Here is a 24,056-nt window from a genome sequence, read left to right on the forward strand (position 1 = left end):
CAGTCAAAAAGATGTCCTTGAAGGCCCCACAAACCAGGCATGAAGGCCAAAGCTCTCCATTCGAAGGAAATCTACTGGCGTTTGGTAATTTCCAGGAGAAAGTCTGCCACTATCATACAGAGAGAAGGATCAGGGTTGTCCAACAAGTAGTGTCATCTAATTAAATCGGAGAGATGGGGTAAATGTTAAGGAGTAAGATTCACATACTTGGATCTGATTTCCTTGAATCTGAGACAGTGTAGTAATTGGTGGGCCAAAGATTCAACTGAGCCGTCATTACATGGGCACAATCTTTTAGCCTTTTCTTGCCATGCAACAAGGCAGAAGGCATAACATTAAACCTGGCGAGCATTATGGCTCTCCTTTGAACGGGGTTTATTAAGCAATACAGGTAGTGTGCCAAGTGGCCCCGTTCAAATCAGAGAGAAAAATACAGGGGGGAACATGTTTTCTTGGCTCTCCATTCAAGGACTAATCTTCAGAAGATCTCTAACCCACAGGTCATAGATAAGGAAATTTTCTTGTAACGTGTTCACATGGACACATGGATCTACAAATTATAATTTCTCTTTCCTCAGGTGACCACCGTATGGAGAGAAGGCAGCACTGCCAGGTCGTCCACCCCAAAGCGGGAAGAAGGGGGTAGGAATGCCAACTACTGGTTGGGAAAAATTTTTGTAATTATCTGATGTTCCTTAATGTAAAACAAACAACCACACAGGATTGGATTGTGTTTTTTAAAAATAAATGAATATGTACAGAATAGTTTCTCTTTTTGTTTTTGCCAGCAGAATCAAGTTAGGCATCAACTCAAACATGGGTTTTACGCTATCACAGTGATGGCAAATCTATGACACAGGGGTCAAAGGTGACACACCATAATGTTTCTGGTGGTGCACCAGTTTTCACCAACATCCAACAACTATTCTCCCCGTTTGAATCGCTTTTGGTAATTATTTGACCTCTCTTTATATAATACACAGCCCTGCACGTGATTGGTCTGTATTTTTTTAAACAAATGAATATGTAAAGAATTGTTTCGCTGAGGCCAAAAGGTTCGCCAATGCTGCCCTATCATCCAGATTCGGGAGAAAACACGAAAAACCAGTCAAAATCAATATTATTTGTCCTCACACACAATAGACAGAATTTACTATTTATACCTGGGAACCCAAAACAACCCTCCCTCCAGTGCCAATAGGGCTGATTCACTTCTTTGGGCTATTATTATTATTTTTAGATTTCTATCCCGCTTACCCTACAAGTGGGCTCAGAGCAGCTAACAAATAAATACAATTATATACCACAGTCCTACAAAACCTAAAACATTTAAAATACATTTACAGCATTCCATTAATAGGACAGGGCCTCGGGTGAGATGAATAGCAGGTCTAAAGCTGCTATAGCTAAAGGTTTCCCCACAGTCTGAGCATTTGTATGCTCTCTCTTCAGTATGAAATCTTTCCTATCGAACAAGCACTGATCTAAAATCAAAGCTCTGCACACACACCAAACATTGATATGGCTTCTCTCCTGTATTGGGTTGTTTGTGTGATAAAAGGTTGGACCTACTCATAAAACCTTTCCCACATACTGAGCACCTACACTGTTATCCCTTCCACTTTGCAACTTCCCCCATCATGGTTTGATACATCACGAATCGCCATAAGAAATTAAACAGGAACTTGGGGGGAGTTTTGCAGTGCCAAAGCAGATGACACAGAAAAAAGTTTAGAAACGGAAATGCATGTAAAATAGACGTTAGTACTGTGTAACATCAATGTATTTTTATCTTTTAATACGCAACAATTTCTTTTTAAAGTTAGAAAAGAAAATAATGCAGACTCCTTCTGGTATAAAAGGATGCCATCTACAGTTATCCCTGCTCATTGATCACTACCTTTCCCCAATACAACTTTGATATATTGTGGGTCGGCATAAGAAATTAAATGGGAAATTTGGGGAGTTTTGCAGAAGCCACAGACGACACTTGAAGGCCCGCAGATACCCCAGAAAAAGTTTAGAAACTTGGACATTCATAAAATAGATAGATCACACTGTATGACATCAACATATTTTATCTTTTAATACCATAAATGCACACAATTCCTTTTTAAAAGTTAAAATGAGAGAAAAAATTCAGACTTCTGTGGTTCGAAAAGTTAGGTGCTACAGTTACCCCTTCCACATCTCGACTTTCCCCATCATGGCTTTGATATATAGCAGGTCAGCAGAAGCAATTAAATGGGAATTGGGGAGTGGGATGTCGAAAGTCACAGACCACACTTGAAGGCCTCCGGGCGGCACAAAAAAAGTTTAGAAACTCGGAAATTCATAAAACAGATGTATAGTATTGTATCATATCAACATGTTTTACCTTTTAATATCATAAACATACACAATTTCCTTTCTAAAGTAACAGGGGGGGGAAAAAAATCAGACTTCTTCTCTGGTTCAAGGGAGGGCCCAAAACATGACATGGATTTCCAAATCTTTGGGGCCGCCCCGCCCCGCCCCTTACCCCAGCAATGTGGAAGGGATATGGAAAGCCATATGGATTCTTTTCTGGGATCTAATCTATTTAATGCAGGGTCTGATCTATTTAATGCAGGACGGTTTGAAAGCAACTCTCCACCCCCCGCCCCCAATTCTGAGCTTCTGCCCCCGTGTGGGGCTGTCTGTGGCCTGAAAGGGGGAGCCTGAGCCTTCGAGGGGCCTCCCTCTGGTGGAGGGATGGGGGGTCTTCTTGTGGGGTCTCCTCCGGGGCCTGGCCCCCGGGAAGAGGCGCGAGCCGACTCCGCCTCAGCTGAGGGAGGCCACAAACACCCCCCCCCCCTGCGCGGCTCCTCGCTTACCTCTCCGCCTGGGCCTGGCCGGGGCCCCGAGGGGGCGCGCCGGAGGACCCCCCTCCGTCCCACGGGAGAGGCCGGGCAAGGAACCGCCACCACGGCCGCCGCCGCCGCCACACGCCCCTCTCCGGCCCGCCTTCCGCCGCTCGCCGGGCCCCGCCTCCCTCCTGCCGCCGCGGATTTCCACTTTCCGGCCGGACCCCCCCTTCCCTCCTCCCCGCCTTCCTCCTCCGCCGCCACTTCCGGGAGAGGGGCGTTTCCAGCACGTGACCCCTCCCTGCCTCCTCCGCCCCTCCCGTAGAGGGCTTTGGCCGTTGCTAATGGTGGCGACGGGAGCGCGGCCTACTCGCACGCCTCGGGAGAGAGGGAGGGTGACAGGAGGGGGGCAGCTCCAACCCTCTCCTTAAATCCTCGTGAAGGTGCCCCGCCTCTTGTCCCTAAGAGGACTCAAAGGTTTGCAACCATAGAAAAGGACACAATGAGAATAAGGGGCGCGGGGGGGGGGGGGGGGGGGGGAATAGCAAAGTATTAGGGGTTGCCAACTCTAGGTTGGGATATTACTAGAGTTTTGGGGGTGGAGGCTGGGGTGGTCGGGGTTTGATGATTTAGTACAGATTATAATTCAGCACAGTATAGACTAGTATGTTAGTATAATATAGAATGTAAGCAACAGTATAGAATAGTATGGCTCAGAATAGTGTAGTATATTCGTATAGAATTGTATCGTGTAGTATAATATAGAATACAGTATACTGGTATACTATAAAAATGTAACATAGAATAGTATAGTAGCATAGGTGTCAAATTCGTGGCCCTCCAGATGTTAGTGGACTACAGTTCCCATAATCCCCTCCTCGCCAGCATCCTGGATGCGCTCTTTTATAATGAAGTTAGCGCGATATCGGGCAGCATCCCTGGTAATCATGCTGGCAGGGGATTAAGTGGGAACTTCGTAGTCCATGACATTTTGGAGGGGTCAACGAATTTGGACACCTGTGGGTGTAAAGTTACCCCTCCAAAGCAGCCCTTCCTTTTCTCCAGCAGCCCTTCTTTGGGGTAGTCTGCAGATCACTTGCAGTTTGAGGCGCATCTTTCCTCGTAGAGGGTTGCAACTCTAGCTATTTTCTAGGATTTGGGGTCAAGTCCACATTATCCTGGATGGCTTTATTTTGAAGGCACAATAAATCGGCAGCATCCCTGGTATCTATACAAGAAGATTCTGGACTTATGGAGACCCTATTAATAAAAGTGTCAAAGGCAGTCCCCCTATGCATAGCACTGGGTCACATCACAGCAGTGGTGTAGCCAACGGGTAGGGAGGGCGATGTCCCATGTACATCTGCAGGGGGCTGGAGGGCAGATGGGGCGCACGCGATTTACCCTCTGGCGCATAGTTCGCCTTCGGGCTTCGCCACTTCTGCATCACAAGTCTTTACTAGGGCAGACTATGATTACGCAGGTGATTTGCCATTGCCTTCCCTAATTGACTGCACAATACCCCCCAGCAAGCTGAGTGCTTCATTTTACCTGACCTCAGAAGGATGGAGTGGCTTCATCCAGCTAACTGAAACTGGATTTCGTCGGGGATCCAGCTCAAGCTTCTATTGGCAGAGCTTTGACTGCAGTGATTGGGTGCAGCTTGCCACTTATGCGCCTTGGGGCTCTCCTAGGAAATTAGAATGACCTCCCAAACAACCCTATCGCTGTAGAGAGCAACACTGAAAAACCCAAATTCTGACCTGCATCCTCTACAACTGAGGGGATGCAAAAAATGCACCTGCCTCATGGGAGGAAGAAAGATTTCATTTGGTTTTCCCTCTTCAGAACACCTTTTTTGATGCTGTGCAATAAAATGTTTGGACTGTTCTTTTATAGGAATAGAGAGAGAGCAGCAGTGGCTAAAGTGGGTTAAGAGCAGGTGCACTCTGATCTTCTGGAGGAACCCGGTTTGATTCCCCGCTCTGCCACCTGAGCTGTGGAGGCTTATCTGGGGAATTCAGATTAGCCTGTACACTCCCACACACGCCAACTGGGCGACCTTTGGGCTAGTCACAGCTCTTCTTGAGCTCTCTCTAGCTCCCATCCACCTCTACAGGGTGTTTGTTGTGAGGGGGGAAGGGCAAGGAGGATTGTAAACCCCTTTGATTCTCCTACAGGAGAGAAAGGGGGATATAAATCCAAACCTCCTCCTCCTCCTTTCTTCTTCCTCTTCTTCCTCTTCTCCTCTTCTTTGTCTCCCATGCTTTATTGAGGGTTGATAGGGATCAGTTTCCACTGCCTGCTTGTTACTGACTCTTAGCATCCAACTGGGGGAAAGTCTGTCGGATCCTGATGGAGTTTGTGTTACATACCCTGTTTCCCCGAATATAAGACATCCCGGAAAATAAGACGTAGTAGAGGTTGTGCTGACGTGCGAAATATAAGGCATCCCCCAAAAGTAAGACGTAGCAAAGTTTTTGTTTGGAAGCATGTCCGATGAACAGAACACAGAAAAATAAGACATCCCCTGAAAATAAGACATAGCGCATCTTTGGGAGCAAAAATTAATATAAGACACTATCTTATTTTCGAGGAAACACGGTAGAACCCCCCTCACCAATCCACCATCAAATCAACCATGACCACAGACTTACAATGGAATTCTAAAACCCTGCTGACTGCCTCTATTGATTTATTTACATTTTATTATAACCCCCCTTTCTGTCCACTATTCAAGATGGATCGCACAGTGCAAATAAATACAGGCAATAGGACCAGTCATCTAATAAGCAATTTAGTAGGACTCTTTTGCTATTAAGTCACAGCTGACATGGTGGTTCTGTATGGTTCTCAAAGAAAGAGAAATTCAGAGGTGGCTTGCCATTACCTGCCTCTGTGTCCTCTTCATCCCTGGGTGTTCCTTGGAGGTCTCCCTTCCAAATACTCTGCCAGAGTCGTAGGCTAAGTGGGTGTGTGACAGGGTCCCTGAGGTCACCCAGCAAGTGCACTCCCCAGGCAGAGTAGGGATTCAACACTGGGTTTCCCAGTTCCTACTCTGACACTTTAAATTAAACCATTCAGAAATTGCTGTTAAGCAAGTATATAACAATGCAGTGAGTGGGACAGTATATACAGTAAAAAAATAATACATACTATATCAGCAGTATAGTTAACAATCTTTTCCCCTATATTAAAGTAGCTTCTTGATCTGTTGCAACAGAGTACTGTGACCTTTATAAAAATGTCCTCCTCAATCATTCTGTTTTACATCCTTTGCAGAATGCCAGAAGAAAGGGAGACTGCCCAACCATGTCAGCTGTGACAGCCCATTCAACAACACGGGGGCCACAATGGAGAATGCATGATCCATGGGCAGAGCCAGCTGGGCAGGGCCACAATGAAGAATGCATGATCCATGGGCAGAGCCAGCTCTCCCAGCCCCCACCCCATCCCCAGCAAGCTTCCTTTGCCCGTGGGTCACAGGATCCTTGGGCAGAGCTCTTCCAGCCCTGTCCCCATCAAGCTTGCTCTGCCCATGGATCACAGCAAGCTCTCCCAGCTCCCCCCTCCCTCCAGCTCCTTTGAAATGACCTGGTGCAAAAAAATCATTGTTTGGTCGGGGGGGGGGGGGGCACAAAACTCAGATTTATCCACAGGCTCCATTTGTCCTAGCTACGCCTCTGAATGGATGTGAGGGATTTTGTCTGCAAAGTTCTAGAGATGGTCACCAAGGGGGATGGAGCAGTCCACCTCTCCCCACAGCCAAGATCCCAAGCTGGAACAGCTTCACTGACCTACACAATGCAGATGCAATGGTGATGGAAAGGTGGTGTTCTTTGCCGCTATCACCGCCATGGAGTACGCTTTAAAAATGAGCTTTTGCCCATGTCGTGGTATCCCCTCAAGTCTAAACCTAAGCAGGTAATGATCTATTATCTAAGCAGGTAATGATCTATCCATGACAAAGGAACCACTGTCAATTCTCCTACCCTCAAATCACATTCCACTTATCCAGAACAAAATATCAGATCAAGACAGGGCTGCCAGGTATGCCCTGGGGAACAGGTGGGGCTTACTACCCCTGTTTCCCCAAAAATAAGACATTCCCTGAGAATAAGACGTAGTAGAGGTTTTGCTGAAGTGCTAAATATAAAGCATCCCCCGAAAGTAAGACATAGCAAAGTTTTTGTTTGGAGGAACGCCCGTTGAACAGAACACCAGAGCGTGCAGTTGGGGAGCGGAAAAATAAGACATCCCCTGAAAATAAGACATAGCACATCTTTGGGAGCAAAAATTAATATAAGACACTGTCTTATTTTCGGGGAAACGCGGTAGCTGTAAAGGGAGGCCGAAGGGAGGGCAACGTCAGTGCGTGGATGTCACTTCCAGAAGTGACATCATCAAGTTGCCAACAATTGCAGGAACAGTCTGGTTTGGGGGCAAAAGCTGTGTGTTAGAAGCTGTTTTTACCATAAAGTTTTGCCCAAGTACCAGAGCACCCCACAATTGTCAACTGCAAGATGATATCACTTCCAAAAGTGACATCAGTGCGCTGATAGTGACCAGGCCTGGGCCTCAAACTACACCTGAATGGCACTGGGGGGGGGGGCACCAAAGAGCAAAATCCCAATAATCGTGGTGGTGGCAGTTTTCAAACAAGAGTGTGACCTGCCCAATGCATACGACCAGTTATTGCCCGAGACAGGCCCACGGTTATTATGTAGGCCATGAAATCCTGATCTGCTCCTGACAAGAACTTGACAGGAATGTTGAAAGTGTTGTGGCTCTTGCCTGTTTGTGGGGTAGCACCAGCAGGAGGCCCTTCACAGATGGGTTCAGCTGTCATAGTGACCCATAGGAGGAGAGATGGCCACGATGGGCCCAATGCAATGCACAGCTTGATGATGAGCCCGTTCTGTAAATCGAACCCAGCACCTGGAAATCAGTTTATGGGGTGAATGCAAAATGAGTGTAATGTGCATTTTCCACCTTGGTCCTAATAACAGTTGAGCTGTGGCATTCTGTACCAACTTATGATGAAACCAAGCCTGGGGGGGCCAAGCTTGTTTCTGTAGTACCCGGGTTCTTTGCTCCAAAACTCCACACCAGCTGAGTTCTCAAGGGCCCCTTCCGCACAGGCAAAATAATGCTGCCAAAACCACTTTCACAACAGTTTGCAAGTGGATTTTGTTATTCAAGACAGCTTCAAAGAGCACTGAAAGCAGTTTCGAAGTGCATTATTCTGCATGTGCATGAATGAGCCAAGGATTTTATTGTGAAAATTCAAATCAAAGAAAGAAAGACACTTTAGTTACAGATATTTCTCAGCTAAGCACATTCCTTTTGGATTCCTTTGTCCTCATTCCGGGAACCCATGGCCCAGAGATGCTTCTCTGGCCAAATCCTGAGGTGGAATCCGAAATCCTTTGTTTCACCTTCCCAGGAAAACTCTGTTCCAGCCACGAGGTAATTTAGGCCTTTGAAGTTTTACCCTGGATACATTTGCACAGGCTTTCCTGTTCTCCATCCGGAGATGAAAGATCAAAGATCCTTTTCACAGTCAGGTGCGGCTTCTGATACAGTAAGAACAACTTCATCATACAACTCTAATCTGACTTCGGCCATTTATGGTCGGCCCCGCAGCGAGTGTACATTCCCTTTGGAACAGACTGTTAATTGCATACAGGTTTTACCTGGTCCTGAACTCACAGTGAGGCAGATCAGAGAAGCCCCGGAGCTTCTAAAACCTCCAAGAGTGTGAGTTTTCCTCTGATGCTTTGGCTCTGCTTGTCCTCCCCACCTTCTCTAGCTTCCCCCTGCCCACCTGGCAGCAGTTCCTACTACTCTTTGGGTCAGCAGACCAGCTCGAAGGGTTTCTTTTTCGTTTAAACATCGCTAAACAAAAAAGGCAGCAGACAACACAGAGGAAGCAGCGGTTGGCCATTTAACTATTGTAATCAGGCAGTAGCTCAAAGCCTCTTTGCACTGGCTCCCCAGTGGAGTTCCGGATCGCTTTCAAGGTGCTGGTACTGACCTTTAAGGCCTTACGCCGCACGGGCCCGCGATACCTATGGGACCGCGATCACCCCCTACGCCCCTCATAGACCACCGCGCCGGGCGATGGCAGAACTGCTGGTGACCCTGGCCCCGCGACGATGCGGGTTGGCCTCGACCCGGCCAGGGCCTTTACGGTTTCTCTGGCCCCTGCCTGGTGGAATGCGCTACCTCCAACTATCCGGGCCCCGCGGGACCTTGGTGAGTTCCGCAGGGCCTTCAAGACAGAGCTATTCCACCGGGCTTTTGGAGGGGCTGGCCGCGGGTTTTACTGCCCCCCATTGAAGCTGCAATTGCACCTGAGGCTGCTCTATGTCCATCTTCTTTCCATCTTGGTTGGGCCTCTTTCTCTGATACCATCACAGGCCCCGCCCCTCCTTTTCGTTTTTGGCCTATAGATCGGGCGCCGATTTAAATTCATGATTTTGCTCAATGGCTCAGCAACTTTTGTTGTTCAATTTTTATCTACGGTATGAAATTGCTACTTAAATTTGAATCTGTTCATAGGTGAAGTTTTATGTAATCGCTGTTTGAATAACAGTTATATAGTGAGTCACTCGAGGCCCTTCGGGATGAGGCGGCTTATAAGTCAATAATAAATAAATAAATAAATAAAATTGGCGGAGCTGTAGATTGAGAGATATAGGGCTGGGTGTCATGCGGTGGCATATCTGCAAGGGGAACGTGGGGCCAAGTGACCCCGGACGCAATGGTGGGGTTGCAACTCCTCCTCCCCATGCCAACCCAGGTTGGAACAGCTGGGTCTGCATGGGGAAGGTGCTCTAAAGAGGCAGCCGCCCTGCTGCAGCACCTGTGCAAGGGCCTGGGAAGGGCAGGAAGCAGCCTTTAGGGAGGCTGGGGCCTAGGGGGGGGTTTGACAGGCGCCACGGCAGCAGGTCGGCCCAGGAACCAGCCTGCCACTGCGTGCCCATCCAAGCTGCCCCTAGGGGAGGGGAAGGGGGCCCCAGGGCAGGTGTTGTCCCCAGGAGCCGCTTCCCTGCCTCCTGGGTGTCGCCAGCATATCAGTGGCATCCAATTCCAAAACAACAAATTATTTCTCCCAAGGGCTTTACATAGGGACTGAATAGCCATGGGGATAGAACGGTATCCTGCGGAACCCCAGAGGAGAAATATCACACTAATGATAGCTGGTCTCCAATGGCAACCCTTGGAGTCTGGTCTATAAGGAGCAATTTAAACCTATCCAAAGCACATCCCGAGACCTTGCCGCCGCTTCTAAGTCTCACCCATTATAACAGAAACTTAGGAAGATTCCTCCACGCACCACAAATGACTGATCCCAGCCATTTGTCCAAGAATGGAATAAGTTTTATTTACATTATATACAACTTACTGCAACAACTCCAGAGGTCGTCGCAACAGCTCCAACTAGCTCCTTCCTACCACTAGGTGGCAGATGACCTCTCCTCCAAATATTATTTCTGAACCGTATCAGTCTTTGTAACTCTATCTCGTCAACAATAGGTGGTCCCCTGGCTCAAAAGCTGCACCTAAATCCAGTAAGAGAAACCAAGAGTTCCTTTGTGTATTTGACTCCTGCCCTGTGATTCTGAAATCGTGTCTGCGTAGCTTCAAAGGCAGCTCATAGAAGAAGAAGAAGAAGAAGAAGAAGAAGAAGAAGAAGAAGAAGAAGAAGAAGAAGAAGAAGAAGAAGAAGAAGAAGAAGAAGAAGAAGAGGAAGAGGAGGAGGAGGAGGAGGAGGAGGAGGAGGAGTTTGGATTTATATCCCCCCTTTCTCTCCTGCAGGAGACTCAAAGGGGCTTACAATCTCCTTGCCCTTCCCCCCTCACAACAAACACCCTGTGAAGTAGGGGGGGCTGAGAGAGCTCCGAAAAGCTGTGACTAGCCCAAGGTGGGAGTGTACAGGCTAAGCCTCCACAGCTCAGGCAGCAGAGCTGGGAATCAAACCCGGTTCCTCCAGATTAGATACACGAGCTCTTAACCTCCTACTGACATTCTGGACAACTCTTACAGTTACTATGTCAGACTACACAGGAAGGCCATTAAAATCCACAAACACCAAGACAATGTAAACAAGAAGGAAGAGACTCTGAGAATTAACAAAACTTGGCTACCAGTAGCAAGTTCCACTCAAACACTTACTGATTGGTTCCCCACCCTGGGACATGGACAATATATACCCCATTAAATATTCCCTTCTCACTGGACACAGTGTGTCACAGATTTCTCTCTGTGATACACCTACAGATGGGATTCAGCCAGTTCGCACTGGTTCTCCCAAACTGGTAGCTAACTGGTTGAATCCCACCATGGGGGCCTGATCTGGGATTTCAGCAACCTGCCAGCAGGCTGCTAAAGCCTTGGATCAGGCTATGCACATGGCGCGACCTGCGGGGGTGGTGCCAATAGGCACAGCCTGCCGGCAGGCTGCTCAAACCTCAGATCAGGTCCCGTGTGCAGGCTGCTGAAGCCCTGGATTGGGCTGCGCCTGCTGGCGCCAGCCCCGCAGGCCGCACCGCATGCACATCCTGATCTAGGGCTTCAGCAGGCCACGCGGCCCCTCCACCAGCCCTCCCAAAGTTGCCACCTTCCCTCACCTCCACCCACCCAACGTCGGAAAGGGGGGCCAGGAGTGCAGCAGCCAGGTAAGTGGGGGGAGGGGCGAATCAGTGGTTGATTCGGTTGAATCCCACTACTAGATACACCTCCGAAGATGCCAGCCACAGATGCAGGCGAAACGTTAGGAACAAGATCTACCAGATCACAGCCACACAGCCCGGAAAACCCACAACAACCAGTTGAATCTGGTCTTGAAAGCCTTTGACAATACATTCGCGTAGATTGTTTGCATATTTACAGTAGCCCCTCTTTGTTTGAGTTGTAACTCTTAATTTACTACAGATAGATCTGCAGCCCAGTCTGATAGAAGCCCAAATAAATATAAAGTTTCCCTATAATCAAAAACACTTACAGGCCGATAATTACCTGGGTTGTCCTCCAAGACTGTCTTATAAATAGGAATAACTTTTTTTGCCAAGCAATCAGCATTACTCCTGCAACATTTATCAAAGTAAATAAACTGGCAAGTTAAAAGAATCCTTTTACCCTTTTTTTAGAAAAAAAAATCACATTTATGCAAGAATATAATCATTGCAGAGAATCGTGGTCATTTTTAACCTGCCAGTAATGTTTTCTATATGGTTGGTTGAGATGGAAAGCCGGTTGTTAGAAATACCTGGAGATTTTGTGGGTGGAGTCCGAGGGGAAGGTTTTAGGGAGGGTAGGGAACTTCAGTGGGGTATGATGTCATACAGTCCATCTTCCAAACAGCCATTTTCCCCAGATCAGGGGTCGGCAACCTTTACCACCCAAAGAGCCATTTGGACCTGTTTTTCATGGCCCTGAAGGTCTACCGAGCCGGAGAGGCGGCCTCCAGTTCGGCCCCTCCACTCACCTTTCCTTCCAGCACTAGGAGGCAGAGGAGAACCCCCTCTGCTCGATGGAGCAGGCGGCTGCGGAGCAGAGGGGGGATGGCGGCTGCTCTGGAGGGACATGCCCACACTACCCTCTGACCTCCAGGGGTCAGAGGGCAGCGTGGGCGTGTCCCTCCAGCCCTCCAGAGCAGCGCTGGAAGGAGAGGTGAGTGGAGGGAACATGAAAAGCGGCGTCCTCATGCATGGAGCTCACCTTTCCTTCCAGCGCTGCTCTGGTGGGCTGGAGGGACACGCCCATGCTACTCTCCAACCTCCAGGCCATGTGGAGCCACAGTATAAGGCTGAAAGAGCCGCATGCGGCTCCGGAGCCGCAGGTTGCAGACCCCTGCTCCAGATGAACTGATCTTCGTTGCTTGGAGATCAGTTGCAAACCCAGATCTGCAGCTACCTACCACCTGCAGATCTACCAATCCTGGACTGCCAAAAAGACAAACGTTTGGGTTCTAGATCAACTCAAACCTGCCCTCTCCCTAGGAGCTGAAATGACCAAATATGAGATGACAACTCTCACTAGAAAATGCTAGAAAAAAGTCCAAGGCAGCAGGAAAAGGGGAAAACCCAGCACAAAATGGATTGACTCATGGAAGCCTTTGTAAGACGTAACAAGGCTATCAGTGAGAGGACATTTTGCAAGTCATTCATAAGGTCACCATACAGTAGAAGTGATTTGGCCTCAATTAGCACAGACAGAGACTCTTTGGCCCCTTCCACACATGCAGAATAATGCACATTCAATCCACTTTCACAATTATTTAAAAGTGGATTTTGCTATTCCGCACAGTAAAATCCAGCTGCAAAGTGCACTGAAAGTGCATTATTCTGCATGTGTGGAAGAGGCCTCTGATCCTATAGTGGTGAGAGGCTGACCCAAGGACTTTTTCCGCTAGCAAAATTGTAACACTTTGAGGGAACCTTGAAAAAATTATTTGAACATTTTTTGAGTGGGTGACATGCTTTCTAGGTGAACATTTTACTTACTCAAAATGTGCAGTAGGGGAATCGAGAGGAATGTTAGAGAAGTATTAGAAGGCAATGATTCCTAAATGTACTGTTAGCGTAAAACACATTCTCAACGATACGTTACTCAGTTGGTCAGTTTTTATTATGGTCATCATAGGCTAGCATAATATAAATAAAGTAAAGGATAAAACATAATAGAGGGTAAAACATAATAAAACAATAGATACTTATTTAACAGGAATAAAAGCAAAACCTGCTGGGAAAATTAAATTGGATGCTGAAAAGGTATGGGAATATAAACTCCGACAGCTGCTTAGCAAAGGACAAGGGCAGTTTTTGGATTCGGAAACCCGAGGGGGGGGGGCGTATGTGAAAGAGAAGCAAACAACAAGAATAACATACAATAGAATGACATAAACCACAAAATGTCAGCCTGATAATCAACCCCCTATAACAGTGGTTCCCAACCTTTTTTCACTTGCGAATCCCTTGGCAACCCATTTCCCTAAAATTGTATCCCCATCTTAGCAAACCCATTATGCAAGTTTTTTCAAATACCCCCAGACACTCTGGTGTGTACACCTAGGGAGACAGGTACCCCAGGTTGGGAACCACTGCCCTAATACAATTGAAACACAGATACTGGTTCTGGTGGGTTTTCCGGGCTGTGTGGCCGTGGTCTGGTGGATCTTGGTCCTAATGTTTCGCCTGCATCTGTGGCTAGCATCTTCAGAGGTGTATCACAGAGGGAAGTCTGTTACACTCTGTGTCCAGTGAGAAGGGAAGTGAGAAGTGAGAAGTCCTTCTCACTGGACACAGAGTGTAACAGACTTCCCTCTGTGATACACCTCTGAAGATGCCAGCCACAGATGGAGGCAAAACGTTAGGAACAAGATTCACCAGACTACGGCCACACCGCCCGGAAAACCCACCAGAACCAGTTGAATCTGGCCGTGAAAGCCTTCGACAATACATAAAACATAGATAATTTATTTTTTTCACATACTTCTGGACACACTGGTGCATTCACCTGGGGGTACACATGCCCAAGGTTGGGAACCAGTGGTGGGATCCAAAAAATTTAATAACAGGTTCCGATGGTGGTGGGATTCAAACAGTGGCGCCACCGAACACACGCACCTCCAGTCCCTATTGCAGTGGTGGCGAACCTATGGCACGGGTGCCAGAGGTGGCACTCAGAGCCCTCTCTGTGGGCACGTGTGCACAGAGTTCGTCATGTGATAATAGTGTAATTATTTCAGGGAGATTATTAGCATTAAACCTAAGACCTAGTTTTGGGGAAGCAGTGTAGGTAACCCTGTTAAGCACTGTTAAACCCCACTGATTTTCATGGGAAGAATTAAAGCATGATCCTTTCCCTGGGAGTAAGCTCGGTTGCTGGCAACGGGGCTTGCTTCTGAGTAAGCCCTCCTAGGGTCGTGATTCGCCTGCTCGAAGCATTGCACAGTTGCTTCAAAGCAAAGCCACCGACTACCACCAAGTTTACTCCTGAGTAACACGCGCCTTGGAGCCAACAGTTTTTTCTATACTAAAACCTTGGTATTCAGGTTAAATTGCCATGTTGGCACTTTGTGATAAATAAGTGGGTCTTGGGTTGCAGTTTGGGCACTCGGTCTCGAAAAGGTTTGCCATCGCTGCCCTATTGGGCAGGGAGGCTGCTTTAGTAACCCCTTCTTGGGCACTCAGAAAAAATTAGTAACCACTTCTAGAGAAGTGGTGAGAACTGGTTGGATCCCACCTCTGTTGGGAGCCACTGCCCTCATACAATTAAAACAGATGATATAAATATCTACCACTGGATTAAAAGCACACCAGTGGTTGTGTCAGTCCGGAAGAAAGATGTCCCCATGGGGATCCTCTCCCCAAAATAATAAACAAAGCCCAAACGCCCCCACTTCCAAATCATAATCCCCCCCCCAATACAAAAAGGGGGAGAGGGCGAAAATGGGGGAAAGAAAGGGAAAACATTGTGGCCAGAATAGATGATAAACTCAACAGGGTCGGTTTCGCCTTCAATCCGCATTTTCCAGCCTCCAGACGGGCTCCACCAACGCGCTCTCAATGCGTAGGGAGCAGGCACGACCTCCCGCGCGCAGGGGGCGCTGTGGCGCTCGCCCTCTCTGGACTGCGCCTGCGCGGCTCGGGGGCGGGCTATCCGGCGCGACGTCTTCCGCCTCGCCTCCTCTGTGTGCGGCCGCGGAGCGGGTCTGGGATGTCAAGATGGCGGCCTCGCCCGTGTCGGTCTTCCCCGGCGTGCGGCTCCTGACCATCGGCGACGCCAACGGCGAGATCCAGCGGCACCAGGAGCAGCAGGCCCTCCGCCTCGAGGCACGCACCGGCCCCGACGCCGCCTGCCTGGCCCTCTACAGCCGTGAGTGGGGGGCGCTTGGCGGGACGGCGGTGGGCAGCCAAGGCTCGGCCCTGGAGGGGGCTCTGCCTCGGGGCCGCCTGCAGAGGAAGGAGGCCTCCTCTGACACCGGGCAGCCGGGGAGGGCTTCCCCGGGCGGCTCCAGCCCCCCAGCATCCCTGGGAGACTTCTCTTGCCTCGGGGTGGAGAAATGGGGTGGGGGTCCTCCCAGGGCCGGCTGCTTCCCCTAGTCTTAGGAACTGGCTTCAGTGAAGCACCTGTCGGTTATTATTTTTTCTCCCCCCACACACCCCGTCCCAAGTATCAGATGATGCAAACTTGCTGAAATGGAGGTAGGGGGTCCTTCCAAGGCTGGCTGCTTGTCCAGGTCTTAGGAACTGGATTCAGTCAAGAACCTGCAGATGGTTTTTTGTTCCCCACCCGCCCATCATCATCAGATGGTGCAAAGTTGCAGAAATGGCGGGGGGGGGGGTTGTCTTAACCAGGGCTGGCTGCTTTTCCTTCTCCCTGGAATTGGATTCAGTAAAGCGTCTGCAGGTGATTTTCCTTTCCTCTCCCTCCCCTTTTAAGCATCAGATGGTGCAAACTTGCAGAAATAGGGCGGGGGGGGGTCTTTCTAGGGCTGGCTGCTTTTCCTGGTTTCAGTGAAACACCTGCAGGTGATTTTTTCCTCTCTCTCTCCCTTTCAAGCGTCAGATGGTGCAAACTTTTAGAAATGGGGTGGGGGTCCTTCCAGGGCTGGTTGCTTTTCCTGTTCCTAGGAACTGGCTTCAGTCAAGCACCTGCTGGTGATTTCCCCCATTTTCAAGCATCACATGGTGCAACCTTGCAGAAATGGGGTGGGGGTCCTTTCAGACAACCCGGTCCTGAAAATTTGCTCTTACAAGTGATTCCCCCCCCCTTCAAGTATTAGATAGTGCAGACTTGCAGAAATTTGAGGGGGGGGGGTCCTTCTAGGGCTGGCTGCTTTTCCTGGTCCCAGGAACTAGCTGCAGTCAAGTGCCTAAAGGTAATGTTTCCCCTCCCCCTTCCTCCTTTTTAAACATCAAATGGTGCAAACTTTCTTGTGACCGCTGCCCAGTGGCGGGATATTGTCTTGTCCGCAAGCTTGTCTGCTCTTTAACGCAAGAACGCAATTGCTATTTTGACATAGATTCAGCTAGGGCTCGTTCCACACAGTATATTTATAATGAATTGCAATAATCGTAAATGAATTCATTTTCTAATTCACAACAAGGGAAAACAAGTTCATTTATAATAATTGCAACTCATTATAAATATACTGCGTGGGATGAGCTTATCAAAAATTGATCCTCTTGAACTCCAGTGCTTTTTTTAGACACATCCTGACAATAAAGTGACATGAATGGTCAACTATGGTTTTATGATAGCAGGGAGTAAAAGGGGCCAGAACAGATCATAAAGCAGGACAGTTTTAAAAGTTGGCTCACTTAACAGCAGGAACTGGGAATCTACGGTGTAAAAGAACATGCAATACACACTTTGTAAGAAAACATACACGTTCAAACAGTCACAGATTAATGCTGACCTGGAAGACTAAGAGGCCGATTTTGACAGGTATTCCAAAACGTAATTTGACCCGTGGCAGAAGATAATTTACCACCAGTCTTCAAACATTGCAATGACATCTGGCAAGGTTTTTTGTTTTGTATGCAAAACATCTTTGGGTGTACTTGTTTTTAGCAGTACTTCTGATATTGTGATAGTATCTACATTTAGGTCTTGTGTTGTATCAAATTCTATTACGTGCATTGTCTAACTCTAAGGGATCCCCATATCACTTTTGTAAATGCAATTCTTCTGCTGTAGATGGCAAGGAAATTGGGTGAGTGATAAAGAACGTTTTCATTTTGCAATGCTTCTAAGTCAGGGCTGGGATACGTGAGATTCTAATCTTTTGATTTGTCATGTTTGAATTGGGTCTTCCAGGTCAGAGTCTCGCTTTTAACGATCCTCAAATCTAGTGACAGCTTGGTTAAGTTGATCAGGCTTGGATCTGTTTGCTCAGAAGTAAGCACTGTCTAGTTCAGTGCAGCTTAATCCCAAATAAGCAGGCATAGGATTGCAAGTAAAGGTTGGCAAGCAAAAATCATTTATAGAAGAAGAGAGAGTGCAGAAGAGAAAGGAGAGTGACAGGGACTATATTTTACCAATAGAAAATTGTGGGAGCCCTTGGAAGAAAAACCGTTTTTGAAATGTTTTCTGTTCTGGAATGAGTGAAATGTTTTCTAAGATAAAGTCTTACATGTTCACAATGTGAAAACATTTATAAGATAAGCACTAGAATTATGATGATTCTTAAGCTTATTATAAAGGTAACATTTTTTTCAAGAATACGTTTATTTTCAAAGCGCGAATAAATTTGGTAGCCGCTGTGCAATAATTTGTTGAATTATGACACCTTATTAAATAGTCTAATCAATGCTTGGTGCGCTAGTAGTCTTATTGACTAAGACTTTATGAGATAATTTTTATCCAAATAACGCACACAGTTTCATTTACTTCAGAATTTGTTCTGCCTTCAATTTATATTTTATCGTTGAAGGCTTTCACGGCCAGACACAACTGGTTGTTGTGGAATTTCTGGGCTGTGTGGGTGTGGTCTGGTAGATACAAGATCTACCAGACCACGGCCACACAGCCCAGAAAGCCCACAACCAGATGTATTTTTTCCTTCTTCTTAGATGGCAAAGATTTAGGTGCTGTTGGTAACATAGGGTAAAGCAGTTTGCAGCTCTGTTTTAGGTTATGAGTACATTTCCAAGTTTGCTTATAGAAAACAAAGGCGTCTATACTTCAAATGTCATAAATATTATTATCATTAATTTGATTTAATACCCTGCGCTCTCCAACCAAGCAGGTTTGCAGCAACTCACAATGTACTTACATGACACAATTGCCTAAAATACAGTACCGTTATACACAGTGAAATTTTATAGCAGCAAGCTATAACTTATATAACAACATTGTATGTTGGAAAACAAGTCAAAAGAAGACTTGTGGAAGATGGCACGTTTCCCCTGCCCCCACTGATCCCTGTCCTAGTAACCTTGGTAGCCTTCCCCTTTTTCCTGCTTCCTTCTCTCTTTTCCCACACACCAGCCAGCCAACTTTTATCTGCCTTTTGTCATATTTTCTTCCTTCTCTTCTGAAGCAGTGGCGTAGTGGTTAAGAGCAGGTGTATTCTAATCTGGAGGAACTAGGTTTGATTCCCCACTCTGCTGCTTGAGCTGTGGAGGCTTATCTGGGGAATTCAGATTAGCCTGTGCACTCCCACACACGCCAGCTGGGTGACCTTGGGTTAGTCACAGCTCTTCAGAGCTCTCTCAGCCCCACCCACCTCACAGGGTGTTTGTTGTGAGGGGGGAAGGGCAAGGAGATTGTAAGCCCCTTTGAGTCTCCTACAGGAGAGAAAGGGGGAATATACATCCAAACTCCTCCTCCTCCTCCTCCTTCTTCTTCTTCTTCTTCTTCCCTCCCCCTCCTCTTCCTATCCAGCATCCTATCTATGCCTGGTGGAAGCTCTGTTCAGTCTGGGTGCAACCAATGTACTCCACATGGAAGTTCTGCACACCTCGTCTTTCTTGGCTTCTCCTCTTCTTCTCCTCAGTAGTCTCTACCCAGGAAAACTTGTGACCCAGTTCTGCAGTGTCAACTGGCAAACCAGGCCCAGTTGCACAGTATGGAACCCACAAAGACTTGCAGGAGGGGACCTGATTTTTTCCCTCACCCACATGGTTTCCCCTTTCCCTCCTCCTGCCAGCTCCCATATCCTCAGCTTTCTCTGCTTTCTTCTCTCCCACAACCAACCTAACTTTTATCTGTTTCCATCTTCTGCTGAATTAATTACTTAATTTATACCTTGGATTTCTTGACAATGGAAAAACGATAAAGACCCAGATCAGCTTACACCGTTATTCCCGCAGCCTTTTTGTCTGCACAACAGCCCTGTGAGAGAGGTCGGTCGGAAAGTGTGTGGCTGGCCCAAAGTCACCCAGTGACCCTCCATGACAGAGACTCTAACCTCACCACACTAATTTTTGTGGGGTGGCTACTGTTGAACAGTAATAGAACCAAAGAAGCGCGTCACACACTTAAAGACGGAGGTTGCACTAAACCGATATGTGTATATATATAACTTCCTTTTTAACGAATTCTAACACATCAATTCATATGGAACAAATATTTTTATCCAAATTTGTAAGCATTCAATAATCAGTAGACCACAATCATGGTTCAACAAACTGAAATATAAATCATGTCTTCAAAGTATTCCCATATAGGGGCAATAATCATCCATTTCCACATTTTTTTCATAGAATCAAAATCATATCCATTTTAGTAATGTTTTATAAAGTCAATCTCAGTCAATATCTCAGTTTGTTGAACCATGATTGTGGTCTACTGATTATTGAATGCTTACAAATTTGGATAAAAATATTTGTTCCATATGAATTGATGTGTTAGAATTCGTTAAAAAGGAAGTTATATATATACACATATCGGTTTAGTGCAACCTCCGTCTTTAAGTGTGTGATGCGCTTCTTTGGTTCTATTATATTACATTACACACATTGGGTTTTGTGTACTGTTGAACAGTAGCAAGCAGCTAGGCCTGGGTAAGTTATATTAGTTGGGTGGTTCAAATTGCCATTGGTTCCCACCAGGCCTCACCTGTGTGAGTTCTCCATCAAAGGTCAGAACCACCCTGGAAAGGACCCTGCCGCTTCCCCTGAGTTTTTCTGGCGGAACACAAAGCCTGAATTCTGACAATACTGTACTGTTTGCCCAGCAATAGTCCTGATGTCCACTAAAGGTATTTGTTTCTTAAAGTGACATGTGCTTCTATTGTTGATAGGGAGCTTTAACAACCCTCCTTTGAAAGATTTCAGATTTTTCTGCTCACTTGGGGCCTTTTCCAGTTTGCGGGAAGATGTGTGTTGTCGAAGGCTTTCACGGCCGGAATCGCTTGGGTGCTGTGTGGTTTCCGGGCTGTATGGCCGTGTTCTAGCAGCATTCTCTCCTGACGTTTCGCCTGCATCTGATCCTCTGAAGATGCCAGCCACAGAATCAGGCGAAACGTCAGGAGAGAATGCTGCTAGAACACGGCCATACAGTCCGGAAACCACACAGCACCCAAGATGTGTGTTGTTTGTCTCTGGACACAGCTATGCACACCTTTGGCCACAAGATTCAGCTATAGTGATAACGGGTTTAAATTTAATAGGAAAGTATATTCTGCCTTATTCCAATCCTCTTCCCTGAACATGGCTCCTCCCTCCCTCCCCCATCAGAAAGAAAATAGATTTCTAGGGTGGTATGAATGGCTTTGGAATCCTTGAGTTGTTTTGAGTGCGTCTTCCACAAGGAAATGCAGAAGCTTGTGACACAGATGCAAGAAAAAGGACCAGGGAAGTTTTGAAAAGGTGTTGCTGCTCAAGACCTGGACACGCCTTTCATGAGACTTGCACCAGGCAGAGGAGGGCGTCTTCGGTGTACAGACCCTATAATTGACAGTCTTGAAAAGGGTGCTGTTCTATTAACAGCTGCTTCTCGCCCTAAGGAAGAAACCTAGTTATTGCTTGATTCACCTTTGTGTGGGTCACAGCCATTGAAATATGCTTTTTAACTGGCATTTCTACTCCGTGATGACTTTCAGATGTGGGGTGGAAATGGGGACGGTTGTGGGGAGAGGCTGGAAATGATTACGCTTATAGCTGTGAGGTTGTGTAATGTTGAACATTACAGTATTTATAGGTTCCTCGGTCCCACGTGTCTCGTGTGCCTCTTGTGCTGTCCTGGGCCTCCTCAGTAGAGTCTGCGCAACCTACTTCTGGGCCTGCTACGCGGGGTGGGTTCATTAGAGCGAATCGAAAAACATCTGAAGAAGTGAGGCCTGACTTGGAATAATGCATGAGGGAATGGATGTTTCTCGTCTTTCAGGTGCTGCTGGAGGCCTGTTTGGGAGATCAGTTCTGTTCCTTCGAACTTGTCAAAATGTCTAATCAGCGAGCGAGCCTTTGTCTACATTTTTTCATCTCGCTGGATATGAAGGAAAAAACCAAACAAGCAAATAGCAAACTTTAAATAGCAAACAAAAAGAAGAGCAGCAGTGGTGTAGTAGCTAAGAGCAGTGGCTAAGAGCAGGTGCACTCTGATCTGGAGGAACCGGGTTTGATTCCCAGCTCTGCCGCCTGAGCTGTGGAGGCTTATCTGGGGAATTCAGATTAGCCTGTACACTCCCACACATGCCAGCTGGGTGACCTTGGGCTAGTCACAGCTTCTCGGAGCTCTCTCAGCCCCACCTACCTTACAGGGTGTTTGTTGTGAGGGGGGAAGGGCAAGGAGATTGTCAGCCCCTTTGAGTCTCCTGCAGGAGAGAAAGGGGGGATATAAATCCAAACTCTTCTTCTTCTTCTTTATCCGTTCCTCCCTTTATTTGGTTTTATTGAATATCATGCGCACATCAGTAGAAGTGACAATGTGCTAATGCTAATGCATCGCTGTTTGTCAAAACATGCTGCCGTGCAGGGTTAAAAGTCTGAGAATGATTGCTCTGCGGTTTGCACTTTAAAATTGCAAGGGGGTAGCATCCCAGTTGGAGGAGTGCACTGCAAAGAACTGGTTCCCCAGCTAAAGAATTGTATGTGCTCATTGTGAAGAATTTTATTTTCCTCCTAACCCTGTGTGGGGTCCTCAGAAGTTTCGACACGGTGTGGTGCATGCAGGCTTTTTTACTGTGTGTCCCCCTGTGTTTGATAAATGTTGGTGTTGAAGCCCAATGATATGATTCTTATGTTACATTAAACCAGGGGTCTTCAAACTATGGCCCTCCAGATGTTCATAGACTACAATTCTCATGAGCCCCACCACTTGGCCATGCTGGCAGGGGCTGATGGGAATTGTAGTCCATGAACATCTGGCGGGCCATAGTTTGAAGTCCCCTGCATTAAACTATTAATCAAGGCCTTTTTCAGCCCCCATCCAATGGGCTGGACTCTTGACTGCCAAGCCACTGCCCTTAAGGAGGCTTCCCAGATGTACAGGGAGGCTTAAAATACAGAAAAGTCTCCCTGCTACTAGGATGTCCATTGGACATCAGCCTGAAGCCCTAGCCATGGGGGCAATGGCTGGGAGGGAGGTGGCAAATGTTGGCTTCTCCTCTGGCCAAGCCCCTGGACTGCCCCCACTATGCCGGCAGGGGTGAAGAAGAGAAGAAGAAGAGTTTGGATTTATACCCCCCTTTCTCTCCGGTAGGAGATTCAAAGGGGCTTACAAGCTCCTTTCCCTTTCCCCCTCACAACAAACACCCTGTGAGGTAGGTGGGGCTGAGGGAGCTCCGAAGAACTGTGACTCAGAAGAACTGTGGGGTTGAGAGTGCTCAGAAGGTCACCCAGCTGGCATGTGTGGGAGTGCACAGGCTAATCTGAATTCCCCAGATAAGCCTCCACAGCTCAGGCGGCAGAGCGGGGAATCAAACCCGGTTTCTCCAGATTAGAATGCACCTGTTTTAACCTACTACGCCACTGCAGGGATGTTGTTGTGGCATCCAGCACGGCGTCCCACCATGGGGAAGGGTCGTGGTGGTTGCCCGCCATCAGAGTCACCCCTCCGTCGTGTTAAGTGCCCTGGGGAGAGCAAATCTGCTGGCATGGCCTAACAGCATTCCCACCAGCAGATCCACCCCCCTTTGGACGGGGTTGTTAAACTACAGTTTAATTTTGACCAGGGTTGCCAGCGCTTTATCGCCTTCCTTAAAACTGGTCAGAACGTCTAATTAGTGAGCGAGCCTTTGATTTATTGAAACTTCTCATCTTGCTGGAAAGTTAGGAAAAAACGAAACAAGCAAATGGCAGACTTTCTCCTTTCCTCCCTTTTTCTGGTTTTGTTGAACATGAAAGCGATTTGAAAGCTTCTTTAATGTCATACTTTGGTCCCAATGAAAAAGTTTTGTTGTTGGTGGGTGTGGGTGTTTGTGTATAAAGTGAGCTTTCAGCTTCACATAGTTTGAGGCCCCTGCCCTTGCCTACCAGTTCTTCTGGTAGGAGCAGCAGTGGCGTAGTGGTTAAGAGCAGGTGTACTCTAATCTGGAGGAATTGGGTTTGATTCCCTGCTCTGCCGCTTGAGCTGTGGAGGCTTATCTGGGGAATTCAGATTAGCCTGTGCACTCCCAACACATACCACCTGGATGACCTTGGGCTAGTCACAGTTCTTCTGAGCTCTGTCCCCCACCTACCTCACAGGGTGTTTGTTGTGAGGGGGGAAGGGAAAGGAGTTTGTAAGCCCCTTTGAGTCTCCTATAGGAGAGAAAGGGGGGATATAAATCCA

General features: G+C 47.4%; 2 protein-coding genes across 2 annotated transcripts in view; one reads left to right on the forward strand and one right to left on the reverse strand.

The window, feature by feature from the left end:
* The window catches only part of PHC1 (polyhomeotic homolog 1), a 249,717-nt gene that overhangs the window by 42,398 nt on the left and 183,263 nt on the right, over positions 1 to 24,056 (reverse strand). The gene's annotated exons all lie outside the window — the stretch shown is intronic.
* Positions 15,524 to 24,056, forward strand: part of CARM1 (coactivator associated arginine methyltransferase 1) — a 74,684-nt gene continuing 66,151 nt past the window's right edge. Inside the window, exon 1 of the mRNA XM_048503274.1 lies at positions 15,524 to 15,710. Within this exon, the coding sequence (XP_048359231.1) occupies positions 15,560 to 15,710 (151 nt within the window). The 5' untranslated portion in view covers positions 15,524 to 15,559. The remainder of the gene's footprint in view (positions 15,711 to 24,056) is intronic.

Source organism: Sphaerodactylus townsendi, linkage group LG07 (assembly GCF_021028975.2).
Source record: "Sphaerodactylus townsendi isolate TG3544 linkage group LG07, MPM_Stown_v2.3, whole genome shotgun sequence".
NCBI classification, from domain to species: Eukaryota; Metazoa; Chordata; class Lepidosauria; order Squamata; family Sphaerodactylidae; genus Sphaerodactylus; species Sphaerodactylus townsendi.